Genomic DNA, 15,931 nt, shown 5'->3' with positions numbered 1-15,931 from the left:
ATCATTTATACATTTTGGTTTTCTATAAAGACATTTTTTAAGTTTGGCAGTTTCTATAACCAAGTGAGTATGATTCATTCAGTTCATTCAATTCTTAACTTCTTCAGTTCATCCACATAATTCTCAAAATTCTTTTCCCTGGTTGATTCTGACTTCATTCAGAGTACCAATTCTCCAGACTGTGCAACAAAGCCTGTAAATGCAATTAAGAGTTTGTGTGCCAGCCTGCTCTATAAAGCAAGTTTCAGGACAGCCAGGTCTGTTACATAGAGAAACCCTGTCTCAAGGGGAAAAAAGAAGAAGACTTTGTGAACAATGCCTCATACAAACTGGCCATGTGCACTAAGAGTCATACCATTCGTCCAGCAGTTTCAAGCCCTACAAGATGGCTCAAGATAATAACCCTATGAAGAGGTAGACCAATGTTTAGTGGTTTGGCTTTGGTTTTTCTTGGTATCTTAGGCTAGCCCAGAACTTCTCAGCAATCCTCTTACCTCCAGCTCCTGAGAGCTCAAATAAACTGCATGACCTACCTACCATGCCTGGAGATGCAGAGCAATTAAGCAGTGAGATCTATCAGTTGGTCAAGTCGTTACACTGAAAACAAGTAAAAGTGTACTGGTTAGTTTTTGCTGAATAACAAGCTACACCTAATAGTTTGAAATAACAGCCCCTCATTTACTACACAATCTTGTACTTTGACAACTTTCATAGAGCTGGACTTGCCTGGGTCTAGCTTTCAGTATTCTCAAGCAGGCTCACAGCATTTACTAGAGTTGGTCCTAGTTAGAACAGATTGTTTCTACTCCATGTAGTGACATATTTCTAACTGAGTGGCTGGTGCTTGAACTCATATGGTAATAATATGCAAGGTCTTCCTTAATCACAGGATTTAAAGATAGTTAAAAATTCCAACATGGAAGGGGAAGGTATCCAGAAGCCGCATTCCTAGCTATTGGGAAGCTACGGTCAGATATCTGCTGAGGAAATGAGATGCACTTTTCTTTGCGATTGGAGGAAGCCATTGGTGTGTTACCCACACCCCAGTAAATGGTCTCCACGCACAAATTTGTACGGGAAGCACTAGATTTAACAGGATAGGGAGTAGACGGGAGGTATGTCAGAGAGGGCCAAGGGGAGCTGGGAGGAGGGAATGAGAAATGGAAATGACCAAGATACACTGTGTACATGTATACATTTTCAAAAAGAAGATCTGATAGAGAATAAAAGTCATGATAGCGTTAGGAACACTTTCTAAAGGTGTGCTGCAGAGCAGCAGTAAAGTTAGAGCCCGAAAGAAACATCCTCAAGAAGAGAGCATATGTGAGGTACACAGCTTTAGGGAATATAAGGTAAGACCAATTGTTTTTTTTTTCTTTCTTTCTTTCTTTTCTTTTCTTTCCTTATGATTTCTTCAACTCTTTCAACATTTTCATTGGTCTTTTTTCCTAACTTTTAGAACACTATTGGTCATCTTTTGTCTTCCAGAAGTTTCTTTGGAAAGCCTTGGGAACTACCCTAGCCTCCTGCGAAGACCAAGACTTTGTGAGCTCACAGATCAGAGAGTTCCTGGTTACTCCCAGCCAGCTTGGCGACCAAAGACAGGTGGGATTCCTTGCCAGTTCCCTCTTCTAGTGATAGCTATTAATCCTGTCCCCAATATGGGAAAACCCCGGTATGTCTCATTAGCCAGAATTATTCATTAGTACATTTAGAAAAGTACAAAAGACTTTTTTTCTTAAAAAAAAAAAATGTTTTCTTGTTTAAATGTCAATACCTCACTTTTTTGCCAAGTTTGTTGTAAAAATATCGAAAACTTAATTTCAAACATTCTTCCCCTTGATGTGTCTTCACACTGGTTTCTTAGACTATGATGGTGAACTTCAAAATCACTAAATTTTCAACCTGAGAGTGACCTTAATAGTCATCTAGAAAGGATATGAACATGAACCTAAGAGATACAGGGAAGTATTTTTATTCACTCCCTGCTCAGCGTAGGCTGCAAAGCATGTGCTACTGTGGGGAAAAGGAGAGGGTTGTATTTAAAACAAGGGGGAGAGGCTCCCCTGTTAGCTAGTAGAAAAATCGTGTAGCATATCATGTCACACCACCCCCCAGAAGTTCCAGGATGTTTGATTCTTTCTCTCGAAGCAAATCAGGAGAAACCACTAACAGCCATTGAGTGTGTGACTATTTTCCTTGTCAGCTCTTACCACCATCAGGTGATGTTTCTAACACTACTTCCACTTTTCATTTAGCTGTCTGCTAGGAAGCAAAGTAACTTTGTGTCCACTGTAAGCATCCATCAAGGCTCTCGTTCAAGCTCTTAGAGTTTCCCAAGCCATGACAAAGCACAGCATTTTTCTGAGATTCTCATATAGTCTGTTTGCTTTCCTTGAAGTTAGTTTGCTTTCCTCCAAGCCAGTTAGGAATGCCTTATAGGTGAGATAAGTGCTGATATGAGACATGGTCTCCATGTCTTTCTGTCTGTGTATCTCAAAAACATGATCAGAAAGCAACATTAGACTTTCAACCTTGGTGCTCTGTAGCTCTGGTTCCCCCAAGGTAAAACTGAGGACGCAGGAATGCAACACGGCATCATGCTCACAGAAGAGCATGAACTTTACTGAGCATTTTCAGATGGGAGGGAAATTTGAGATTGAAATTGCAGATGAGCTGGAAGAAAAGAAGCAGAGAGTGTGTGAAGACTCACAGCCAAACTTCAGGCAGAGCACAGGGAGTCGTAGGAAAGATGGAGGAAAAGAAGGACCCACAGTGGACTGGATCTCCATAAGAAGACCAACAAAACCAAGAGATCTAGGTGCATGGGGCCCTGCAGAAACGGGTGCACCAACCAAGGACCATGCATAAAGAAGACCTAGAGCCCTTGTTCAGATGTAGCCAGTAGCAGCTTAGTCTCCATGGGGGTACCCTAGTAAGGGGAACAGGGGCTGTCTTTGACTCTGTTGCCTGCCCTTTGATCACTTCTCCCTGGTGGTGGTTGGGGGAGGGCTTGCCAGGCTACAGAGGAAGAAGATGCAGGCAGTCCTAATGAGACTTGATAGACTGGAGTCAGATGGTAGGGGAGAAAGGCTCCCTCTTTCTGAGAACTAGGTGAGGGGAATGGGGGGGAAGGAGAGAGGATGGGACTAGAAGGAGAAGAAGGAAGGGGCTACAATCAGGATGTAAAGTGAATAAATTATTAAAAAAATAAATTTAAAGAAAGAAGCAGAGAGTGTTATAAGTGAAGCAAGTGCAGAAATAGTCTACGAGATTCAAAGAAATGTATATCATTGGGTTGTGACTGCAGCCACAAGCTTTCAAAAGAAGTATGCCAACAGCCTTCTACTGCTAGGGGTGAGGCTTATATGTCAGAACTAAAAACAGTGCCCTTATTGGCCAGTGCCTCATTGACAGCATCTACGAAACAAACACCAATCAATGAACCATGACAAAATTCTTGTATGAATCATAAGGACGATTTTACAGTGAAACAGCATTGGGCAAACAAGGTGGGAAGAAGCTGGATCATTAGAATGTGAAACAACCAGCCCTCAAGAATTAAATCATCTCAGATATGGGGCCATTTCAATAGCGTAGTGGTTCTTCAAAATTTTCCAATAAACATTGTTGGTACTAATGTATTGCTTAGTCCAAAATGACTGAAAATAATGGGTTTTAGATATTACACTGTTATGCCCATATCGAAAAGACCCCAAAACCACCAGGAGACTGATCACATATTCAAGAACAAAGAGACTTTATTTTGGGCTTATGTTTGGACTCCATTGCAGTGGATTACAGAGGGAGCCCTGAGTAGCTGCAAAGCTGGGGTTTTATTATAGTTTGAGCAAGGAATGGAACTTTCCAACTTTGGCAGTTATGTGATTGGTTCATGTTTAGCAGAAGCAAGCTTGTCATAAACTGATTGGTTGTTGCTGATCTAGGGGATGGGGGTGGGGATTACTTCATGGAGTATCCAAGGAACAAGGTGTGCCCAGGTAACAAAGAGTGCTAACAAAAAGTGCCCAGGTAGCAATATCATTTTGACTAGCTAAACGAAGCATTTCCAACTAACCTTTAATTTGATTGATCAAGTGCTTGGGGACTTTTCAAGGCAGTTACTAGATTATTGTTTCTGTTTTTCCAGGAGGTTACTAGTTATTGTATCTCGTTTCCATGGACTATAGTTTCATGTTCTGAGAAATAGAAACATGATCTAAGCAGCTGTGGGAACATTACCGGGAAACAGAAACTCAGGCCTACCGTATCTTATGAAGCCTATCTTGGCAACACAGCTACTGCAGCGCAGCCCACGCATGTGTTTTTAGGATGACAAATACAATATTCAGCCTGATTTGGATATCCCACAATGTAGACATATATCAGAGCTTAACTGTGTACCATTTAAATATAGGGACTCTTCATCTATCAATTAGAAATAAAAGTAAAAGGACGAAAACATTAGTTTGTGTGTCCAAATCTTTGAGGATCACTTGCAAACCTCAAGATGCACTGAACTCTCTGATTACCCCCTTGGCTCTCTTCAGTGGCTTAAGGCCTTCATACTTACTTTTTCTTTGAAGCTCTCCCTCCTAGGAATCCCCTCTGCTATGGTCAGGGCCCTGCCTCTGCTTAGCTTTACTGTGTTTGGGCATGATTCTCTACTTACGTCACAGGTTTCCCGGAGTCTTCACCAGCCTCTACCTCCTCTCCTTCTTGATCTCTGAAGCACTCTTCATGCCCCATACTGCTATGTTCCCCTGTTGTCTCGTAGCACTCTAACTAGCTGTGAATGCCACAGTGATAGGGATTTCAGGGTACTTCGTTCAACCGTGTGTCCTCAATGACCAGAAACGTGTCTGGCACACCGTGGTAGATATTCAGTATTTATTGAAAGCATGATTGCACTCAAAAATCTGTTCCTTCTGATTTTAGGGAACAACATCTATTTTAGGATACTGCGCTGAGAACCACTTGGATATTGTCTTAAAAGTACTTAAAACATTCCAAGATAAGGAGAAATTTTTTGTCAACCGATGTAAGGTAAAAAAAAAATAATTTTCTCTGAAGCTCATGGTTACCTCAGGGGCAAACAATACTTGTTTCTTCAGTGACTCTCCTGTGTCCATAGTATTCTTATCCCTTGTCCTCAGTTCTTGGCCTTGACCTTGCAGGATAGCCAGCTATGTAAGGAGTCTGCTCCATTTTCTTTGACAATAGAAAAAGTCCAGGAAAGTCTAAGTGTGCCTGTGTTTGTCCCACCACAGCTTCAATGATGTGTACCCCACCTCCATGAAGAAGGGATGGTATGGACACTAAGTAACAAAAGCTTTGTGGTCCCCATCACGGTCTTGGTTGTTATCATTCATACAAGAAGGAATGTATCAACTTTAGAATCACTGTAACCATCCCAATGCAATTCTTTAAGCCTTGTGGTGATCCACAGGATTAAGACAAAACATGAGAGAGAGATTCCTTTACATGATTTATATCTCCCTTTTCTTCTTCAGAGTATTTTTTCTGGGAAAAAGAGCCTAACTAAGACCGATCTCATCTTGATCTATGGAGCTGTGGCCCTTCATGCCCCTAAACAGCAACTTCTAGCCAGGCTTGATCAGGATATCATGGATCAAATCCTGCTTCTCTATAACCAATGTTCTCAGGTAACACCTGTCACAGGACTGCCCCTATTTCCAGGCTGGGGCTGCCAGACCTCACCAAGGCTCAGCTCCCAGGACAATTACCCAGGCTGAAGTGATGCAAAACAAATCAATAAATAAGATATAGAATGTTAGAGAACACATATGAACAGAGACATTATTTTACGGAATGAAACCACGTGTTTTGTTTCTTTCCTGAGACTTTGTACACTGATGTCCTTTGCCTTTCCAGATGCCTTCCCAGGCCAACTGAACCCACGGTGATCTCAATCTTCTTTGAATATGAATAACTACCCCGCAGCACTGTAGGGCAGCTGGCTTATCACTTACCAGCTATATTAGTCTTCCAAGTATAACTCAGTGTCAGCCAGTTCACCTCTCCTATGCCACCTGTGACATTCAGTAATAAGCACCATATGTCTATTTTTAAGGTAAATAAAATGCGTCATTTATCAGGCTACCCAATCCACGTCATCTTGTGCCATTTCTTCCTCTGCATTCATCCCAGGAACCCCGACCTTCTTGATTCTTTTCCATGCCAAGAATGTGAAGCCAACCTCCGAGCCACCAAACTGAGATGCAATGCATCCGAATGTTTCTTCCCCCAAGCACTTTTTCTGCTTCTCTTGTGAACCACTCCATACATATGGCCAATTCAAAGAGGAATTGTTGGCCATAGTCAAAATGACCCCCCTAAGAATCACCAGGGGGTGATTCTGAAAAAACACTGAATTCAATGTTCAGTGTTTGCAGCGTGGGTCTCCAGGAAAGTCGTATTTTTCTGTGGACAAAACACACAGAGAAATAACTTAAGGGCATGAAGTGTTAATCTGGCTCATAGTTTCAAAGAGTTCTTTCCATGGTTGCTTGGCCCCATACGCTTGGGTAGGCTATTATGGTAGCAGGAGTATAGGTTGAAGTTACCCTCCATGGCACACAAGAAGGGGGTCGTGGAGAGCCACAAATAAGATATGTCCTATCTCCGGACCTCAGCCCCACTTCCTAACGTTTCCAGAACCTCCCAAAACAGTATCATTATCTGAGTCCAAGCACAAAGCAAGCCTGTGGAGGACATTTGACATTCAGACCGTAACAGTACCCTGGGTTCATACATGTAATGAGAATAGGCTCATACAGAGTTCATAAAAAATGTAGCCATCAGCATATGCGAGGAGAAAGGTACAGGACAATAAGCCCCAGGTGTTAGTCACCAGAGAGCTGCCTAAAAAGCCTGTTCAAGGCAGTTATCCAATAACTCAGTTTTTAGGAATGAATGACAAAATCTGGATGTTCAACAAGTCCCTCATATTTCTCGACTTCTGGTGAACAGAAGAACACAGCGAGTGGAGCGCTCTGGTCTCAGATCTGTCTTGCAGGAGCTCACCGAGAGTGGGGTGTTACTAGGCAGGGAATCAAAAGGAAATGGTCAAGGCATGACAAAGCAGATAATCTAGTTAAGACTGACTGACCTAGCAGTCTGATTGATTGCTGTCTCAGCTCTGGTTGTGCAAAACATTCTGAGGACAGTGTTATCACAGCTGTCACTTAAGGGGAGCAATCTCACTCCTGTGAGGACAGTCAATGAACTGCAGCCTCACCATCATTGATAATCACCTTCATTTCAAAGCCAATCTGTCTGACAGGGCTCACTGTGACTTAGGGATAACTTTAGTCTCCTATTATAGAAATGTTGGCCAATCAGTCATTTTGAATAGCCAATGTAACTTCGAAAGGACCTAAAGCAGAGCCACAGTGTGACAACCTCAATCAGTTCTGCCAAGGACTGAGGCTCTCAGGAACTGATTCAGTTGCCCTCGAATCTAATAAGCAAAAATGAGGATTTTTTAATTATAAAATGTCTTGTGATACACTAATTTTTAAGTCAACTCCTAAGGAAACACTACAAAAATACAAGAAAAATGGACATGAAGATAATCAAGATGAATATGAATGTATTTTCAGAGTAAGTAAATCTGCTGAAATAATATATGTGAATGGATATGAAGAAAAACATAAGACTTGTAGGGAAATGTGGCTAATGCATTATATTGAAAATAATTAATTATAGACACTCAAAAAAACAGAGCTATAAACCTAATCTTTTAGGTAGGAACAGAGTCTAGTGTGTTACTATGTGCCTGTAATCATAGTGCTTGAGAGGATGAGGGGTGGGGAGATGAAGAGTTTGAAAATGTAAAAAAAAAAAAAATCAAAATACTAGCAATTAGAATTCAAGACTACATTAAAAAGATCATAAACCATAACCAAGTTCATTTCATTCCAGAAAGTCGAGGATGGTTCAGCATACATAAGTACCTGCAGTGCAGCATATTATTGAACTTAAGGACAAAAATCACATGATTGTCTCAATAGATAAAACTTTGACAAGCTTTGATCTCCCTTTATGATAGAATCTTGAGGAGCCTGGCAATTTAAATAATACTTCTCAACATAATAAAAGCCATATCTGACAAAGTCATAGCCAACATGATGCTATACTTGAAAGCCTCCCCTCTAAAATCAGAAATAAGACAGGGGAGTTGACTCCACTCTTAATATAGTAAACTCAATCTCGGCTAGAGCAGTAAGACAGTAGAGAAAAACAAGAGATGCACGTAGGAAAAAAAAAAAAAGAAACCAAACTATTTCCATTTACAGACAACATGGTCTGATAGTTTAACAACCCTAAAATTCTACCAGAAAACTCTTATGTCTGATAAACAGTTTCAACAAGATATCAGAATATAAAACTAGCATACAAAAATCAGTAGTTTTTCTGTATACCAATAACTAACTTGCCAAGAAAGGAATCAAGAAACAAAAATCACTTCACAAGAAAAAAATATTCAAAACTAATCATAATCAAGGATGTAAATGATCTCTACAGTGAAAACATTAAGACACTGAAAGAATTTCAGAAGACTTAGAAAATGGAAGACACGAATTAGCAGAATTTATATTGTGAAAACGATCCAGATATTTAAAAGAATCCCAGTTAAAATTTCAATCTGATTTTTCATAGAAAGACAAAATCCATCTGTGGTAGATTGAATGAAAATGTCCCCTATAGGCTCATAGGGACTGGCACTATTTGTAGGTAGGGTCTTGTTGGAGTAGGTGTGGGCTTGTTGGAGGAAGTGTGTCACTGTGGGTGGGCTGTGGGGCTTCAAGTGCTCAAGCCAGGCCCAGTGTCACTCTCTCTCCCTGCTCTCTGCCTGTTGCTCCAGATGTAGAACTCTCAGTTACTCTCCAGAACCATGTCTCCATGCATGCTGCCATGCTTCCTACCATGCTGACAATGGACTAAACCTTTGTAAGCCAGCCCCAGTTAAATGTTTTCCTTTATAAGAGTTGCCACGGTCATGGTATCTGTTCGCAGCAGTAGAACCTTGACTAAGACACCACCTCAAAACTAATATGCAACAAAAAGAGGCACAAATACCCAGGAGTCTCCTATGTGCCACAATATAAGTGATATCAAATTATTCTAAAGAGCCATAGTAGGACAAATAATGTGGTGCTGGCTTAAAGCAGACACATAGGCAAGAAAAAAAAAAAAAGGAAAACAAGGTAACAAGCTCTCATAGCAATAGCAATCTAGTCTCTGACTAATGTGTCAAAAGCATAAATTGGGAAGGTGAAAGTCTCTTCCATAAACTGTGTTTATAAAACTAGACATCCATATGTGAATGAATGGAAATAAATCCACATCTCTTACCCTGCACACATACACACACACACACCCCTTCAAAATAAAAAAAAAACTTTAATATATGACATGAAACTATGAGACTTCTTGAGGAGTAATTCAACAAATATTTAAGTTATAGACAGAGCAAACAACTTTTTAAAAAGATGTCAAGCTACAGGAAATAAACTCAAGAACTGACAGTGGAATTGTTATGAAACTGTGAAACTTCAGTACAGAAAAGAAGCATTCAGCATCTCTTCAATACCCTGCTGGCACAGCCAAACTTTGGGCAGAGTGCAGGGAATCTTATGAAAGAAGGGCAAGACAGAGTACAGACTGGAAAGAGATCTTTACCAACCCTACATCTGATAGAGAGCTAATATCCAAAACATAAAGTACCCAAGAAATTAGATACCAACAAACCAAATAATCCAATTAAAAATGGGGTACAGGGCAACAGAACCAAAAAATCTGGGCACAGGGGTCTTTTCTGAGACTGATATTCCAACCAAGGACCATTCACGGAGATAACCTAGAACCCCTGCACAGATGTAGTCCATGGCAGTTCAGTGTCCAAATGGGTTCCCTAGTAAGAGGAACAGGGACTGTCTCTGACATGAACTCAGTGGCTGGCTCTTTGTTCACCTCTTCCTGATGGAGGAGCAGCCTTACCAGGCCACAAAGGAAGACAATGATGCAGCCAGTCCTGATGAGACCTGATAGCCTAGAGTCAGAGGGAAGGGAAGGACCTCCCCTATCAATGGACTGGGGGAGGGGAATGGGAGGAGAAGAGGAAGGGAGGGCAGGATTGGGAGAGGATGAGGGAGGGGGCTACAGCTGGGATACAAAGTGAATAAATTATAATAAATTAAAAAATAAATTTAAAAAAAGAATCATTCACTACAAAATCTTTGCCAACTCTACGTTTGGTAGAGAGTTAGTATATAGACTTGATAGAGCATCCAGAAACCCAATACTAATGTTACAAGCCATCAGTCAATAAGTTGGCTAATGAACTAAATAGTCAGTTCTCTATGGAAGAAATAGAAACGGCCAATAAATATTTTTCAGCATCTTAGTCACAGGGTAGAAATTCAAGTTAAAACTGCTTTAAGATTCTATCTCACCCAAAGAAAACTGGCTCTTGTCAAGAAAACAAATAACAGCCAATGATTGTGAGGATGTGGAGAAAGAGAAAAAAACTTATGAACTTCTGGTGGGCCTGTTCACTGGTGTAGCCCCTATGGAAAATAATACAGAGATTCCTCACAAAACTAAAATTGGAACTGCTATGTGACCCAGCTCTGGGCATGTACTAAGTGTAGCAGAAAGATAACAGATGCACGTTTACTGCAGCACTAGTTATAATAACCAAAATGTGGCATCAGCATGCATGTCTATCAGCAAACTAAAGGAAAATGTGATATATGTATGCAATGAAATTTTGTTCGACCAAAACAAAGAATGAAATTAGTACATTTTTAAGAGTCAAAGAATGGACCTATAAATTATTGTTAAGCAAAATAAACCAGAAAGGTAAATATTGGATTTTCTGTCCTATGTAATATACATATATATGTTTGAATTTATTTGTGTACATGTAGTCATGGAAGTAGAAGGAAATTGTGATGAGAGAAGCATGTGCTTAAAGGGAGGAGGGAGAGTGCTCAATAGCAAGTAATGGAATATATGTATCACGGAAGCAGAAGAATCAGCTAGAGGCATAGAGAGGGGATGGGGAGGCAGTGGGGAAGGATGTTTGAAGAAAATTTAACGATTTACACACATGACAATATCACAATAAAACCCATTTCTTAGTATGCTGGGGAGAAAAAAAAAATAGAAGAAAGGAGAAATTGAGATTACCTGGGCTGCATAACAAGACTCTACCTCAAGAAAATAACAAAATTTAAAACACAAAATAGAACTAATTAATTAAAATTAGAGAAGACACTTTTAAAAATCACATTTAACCTTGAAACACCTGAATTCCGTAGCAAATGCCGCTGATGGTGTGGTGCAGGGAGGGTTGTCTGAAGGCCGTGGACAGACAGCTGCAGCGCAAGATTTAGGCAGAGTGGATCACAGCACAGTATTAACGAGCTCACTGGAGCAATGGGCACATTTGCACCCTGCACATTCTGACAGGGCTCAGGCCAACTGGCAACTTCCCTCGCCCAAAGAGAGCTGCACAGAAGGAAACAGCAAATGACATATGTTAAAATATCCCCTAATGCGTCGATCCCACCAGAAGAGATCCAGACTCTTAGCACAAGCCTGACTGCAGACATGACTATGTTCCCAGCTTCTCAGTCAGCCACCATGTGGCTTTCCATCTTGTAGGTTTGCCCACGTTCTAGTCCAGATACCTTATTTCCTTTCTTCCTGCCAAATTGAGCCAGAACCTTTTAGCCTGAAAACCCCGTCTTTACCCTTCTTGATATGGCTGTTTTGAATGTACCTGCCTGTAAGGCAACACTCCTCCCGGGGCTAAGCTTCAGCCTAAGGGCTGTGTCTTTGGGGGTTGGAAGTGTCTGTGTTCATTGCTAACTCCATTTCTCCTTTTGTCTTTAATTTTTCAGGTTCTGGGCGTGTCTGTGATAAATAAGGTAGGGGATGACACATAGATGCTAGATAATACATACATACATACATACATACATACATACATACATACATACGTACGTACGTACGTACATACGTACGTACATACATACATACTGATACAAAAAGAAAGAAATACATGCATACTTCTCCCTCAGAAGTATGTCAAGTACAGATGACCTCTTGATCTGGTTCTACTGAAAAGATCTCAACATGCAACTAATCAACCCAATTTGGAGCCACACTCCGTAAATCTAATCCAAGAACAAAGAGCTATATTAAGGCTCCAGGTGGTTCCAAAGTATAAACCATTATCATGCATTTCAAACTACAGGTTGTGAATCGACCCTCAAGGGAGACCATGATATCAATTAGTAAGTCACAAACAGCAAACTGTTTAATGACTAAAAATAAAAAGTTAATGCAACGCACATAACAATAGTATTATTAAATTCTTATTTCAGTGTCTCAGATATTGTCTGTGCAAGTAAGTCTTCATTGTTTTATTTCTTTTTGTGGTTTATGGTTAGGAAAAAAAGTTTAAAAACCACTGCTCTAGACAAATTCCAGTGTATGTGAGACAACATTGATCTTTTTATTATTATTATTATTATTATTATTATTATTATTATTATTATTTTATTATTATTATTATTTACACTTTATTCATTTTGTATCCCCCATAAGCCCCTCCCTCCTACCCTCCCGATCCCACCCTACCTCACCTTTCTTTATGCATGGTCCTCCCCACGTCCACTGATAGGGGAGGTCCTCCTCTCCTTCCTTCTGATCTTAGTCTATCAGATCACATCAGGAATGGCTGCATTGTCTTCTTCTGTGGCCTGGTAAGGCTGCTCCCCCCTCAGGGGGAGGTGATCAAAGAGCAGGCCAATCAGTTTATGTCAGAGGCAGTCCCTCTTCCCATCACTATATCAGACCCTAAATGGGAAGTGGAGATGGAAAAGGCAGCAAATGTGTCACCCATGCTTGTAGACCCTGGCCTGGTGCCTAAGATCTTGCCTTACACTGGGGCTTATTTTGCTTCAGGACATGGATTTGCAAATGAGTTTCACGAGAAGCATCACTGAAGTAGGCATCGCTGTCCAAGACGCTGCAGACCACAAATTCCAGTTTACCTACAAGGAGATGTTGATCAGGTTTATGCTGGTGCGTGCATAAGAAGGAAGAAACCCCCCACCTTTCCCCAGTGTTCCATATAAAAGCGGGTGACATTCAACATCAATCTGAAACACATGTCTTACATCCTTCTGCCCAAGCTTTTCTGAAATATTTTGTCTTTTTTTTTTTTTTCTTTTTGTCTTAACAGGACTTGATAAAGGATGAGCCCCTGAACTCCTTGGCCAGTCCTGTTCGGTGGAAAGCCTTAATTGCCTTCAGATACCTAAGGTAGAAGAAATCCTTGTTCTCCCTCTCTCTCCCTCCCTCTCTCTCTCCCTCTGTGTGTGTGTGTGTGTGTTATGTGTGTGTGCACGCGTGTTCATATATGTGCATGTGCCAGAGATGGATATGGATTGCTCTTCATGTGAGCATTGCTCTTCTCCCCATTTTTAGACAGAATCTCTCACTGAACCTGGAATTCACGGTTTCCACTAGACTGGCTGGCCAGTGGGACCCCTTCCTCTGCTCACCCCAACACTACCCTGTCTCTGCCCACCCAGCACTGGTGTTCAGCATTTTTGTATAGGTTCAGAATCCATTATGTGGGTTCTGGGAATGAAAACTCGGGACCCATTCTTGTTAACCACTGAGCCATTTCCCAACCCCAAATCTTTCTTATTCTTATTGAAAGTGTATTTTCTCCCATTCAGCTACCTCTTGACTATCAACTGACCTCTATCATTGTGGACTCCAGTACATCCTCTCCAAAATAAACACATTATTCAGTGGGCTTACAAATGACAGCTTTTTCACCTTCCAAAGAGTTACCAAATTGGCTAAGACATTGATCATTTGATAAGTGACAGGGTCAAAAAGCTATTCAGAGGAGTCAGAGATTTAAATTTCTGCACAAAAGAAAATCTCTCTTCCAAGACTTTAGCCTACAAGCAAATTTTAATGTTCAAATTAAAAACTTATGAACTATCTAGTCAGACCCTAGCTCTAGTTAGCTACGAGTAATAACCCTGACAAAGAAAATAATTTTGTACAAGTCTTTAGAGTCATATTCCCTGATTCAGTTTTTTAAAAAAAATCACTGTTTACTGTTAAAATTTGAAAAGCAGAGGAAAATTAAAATAACAAAGCTCACCATAACACCCCCGCTGACATATTTGACAGCATCTTTTGCGCCCTCATTGCTGGTCCTCATTTTTTCACAGACCCGAGGTCCTGCTTGCATAAGACCTTTTACGCCAGTTTTTCCCACTTCCTGTTATGACTTTCCACATTATTATCAATCCTTTAAAAATGGTATTTTTCTTTATTTCTATGTATAATAGTTGTATATAAAAATATTCAAGATCACTAATGAAAATTAAAATCAAAAACCACCCGTTAGGATTATTTCCTAAAAAGAAACAAGTGTTTGTGGGGGCAGGAGAAAAGAGAATCCTGTACAATGTCTTTTGGCATTGACATTGGTCCCTTGGAGAAAACAATATGTATGCTTCAACAGAAATTGAAAATAGAATTACCACATAACCCATTAGCTCCTCTTGCAGATAGATACTCAAGGAAAATGAGATCACCACCTTGTGAAATACCTAACTCCAGTGCCCCTTGCAGGGTTTTTCATAGAAGTCATAGAAAAAAAAAAAGCAACCTAACTCTACATAGACAAGACTGTGAAGAACATATGCATAATAAAATATTATTCCACCTTAAAAATTAAAACACCTTGTCCTTTATCACAACACAGGCTCACCTAGAGGACACTGTGCCAAATAAAGTAATCCAGACATGGAAAGCAAAAGCATTTTTGGGCCTCCCTTTCATAGAAAATCTAAAGAAAAAAGCCCAATACAAAATAATAGCGAAAAAGACAATGGCTACTAAATGCAAGGCAAAAAGGAATAAGAAAATGTCAATCAAAGAACACAGAGTAGCATTCTGTACGACGAGTAAATCTGAAGAGAATGTGCTGCGTTAACAGCTGTGCAACCATGCCAATTCAAGATTTCAGCTGCATGAATAATGATGGGGGGAGGTTATATGACCTACTACATGAGTTATTTTGTTTTTCCATAGTAGTTATATATGTAATAAATAATAACATAATTATAAATATATAATTACTATAATATGCTATACTCTGAAATGCACACAGTAAATGTATCTGAAGAAAATAAAAGACTACCCTTCTTTTCCCATACTGAATGCTCTTGGCATCCTCATCAAAAATCAATCATTTTATTATCTGAGGGTTTATTTCTGGGCTCTCTGTTCCATCCCAGGGGTCCATGAGTCTACCTGTATACTTCCACTGCACTATTCTGATTACGGTGACATTGTGGTAAGAGCTGGGCACGTGGGTACAGCACAGTACACTGGTAGCATGACTGAAGAGCACGCACACAGCCTTGGTGCTGATTACCCGGCACTTAAAAATATCTGCATATTTTGTTTCACTCTTTCCAGTCTATCCAGCACATTATCATTTCATTATGTGTTCTGTAGTTTTTTAAGCTATATTATCTTTCATTCAAAATTCACTATGTATCACACTTACATGACTCAACTCGTATTAACATCTCCAATGACCATGTAAAGCTAATGGCAACACTCAGTTTGTATAGAACTAGAGTATTCTCTGATCACACACAAAAAGTCATTGACTGCCTGGGGCCAACCTGTAAGAAAAGATAACTTGCAAACCAGGACTAGAAAGGACATCAAGGGATGCTAGAAATGTTGTGGGTCAAAAATGGTGTCATTTTCATTTATGTGTGCAAGACAAAATTCATTCAAGTGCAGACTTTGGATAGATGCGGTTCACTGCGTGTGAGTTTTACAT

At 40.2% G+C, this 15,931-nt stretch overlaps 1 protein-coding gene across 1 annotated transcript in view; it reads left to right on the top strand.

Annotated features, from left to right (window-relative positions):
* Mroh2b (maestro heat like repeat family member 2B) overlaps positions 1 to 15,931 on the top strand; it is a 57,290-nt gene that overhangs the window by 21,434 nt on the left and 19,925 nt on the right. The window contains exons 19-24 of the mRNA XM_055601106.1: positions 1,489 to 1,605; positions 4,939 to 5,046; positions 5,514 to 5,666; positions 11,937 to 11,963; positions 13,006 to 13,125; positions 13,286 to 13,365. Coding sequence (XP_055457081.1) covers positions 1,489 to 1,605; positions 4,939 to 5,046; positions 5,514 to 5,666; positions 11,937 to 11,963; positions 13,006 to 13,125; positions 13,286 to 13,365 — 605 coding nt within the window. The remainder of the gene's footprint in view (positions 1 to 1,488; positions 1,606 to 4,938; positions 5,047 to 5,513; positions 5,667 to 11,936; positions 11,964 to 13,005; positions 13,126 to 13,285; positions 13,366 to 15,931) is intronic.

Source organism: Psammomys obesus, unplaced genomic scaffold (genome assembly GCF_907164565.1).
Source record: "Psammomys obesus unplaced genomic scaffold, mPsaObe1.curated_primary_1811, whole genome shotgun sequence".
NCBI lineage: Eukaryota > Metazoa > Chordata > Mammalia > Rodentia > Muridae > Psammomys > Psammomys obesus.
Note: the sequence above shows the minus strand (reverse complement) of the source record. Positions and strands in the feature narration are given on the sequence as shown.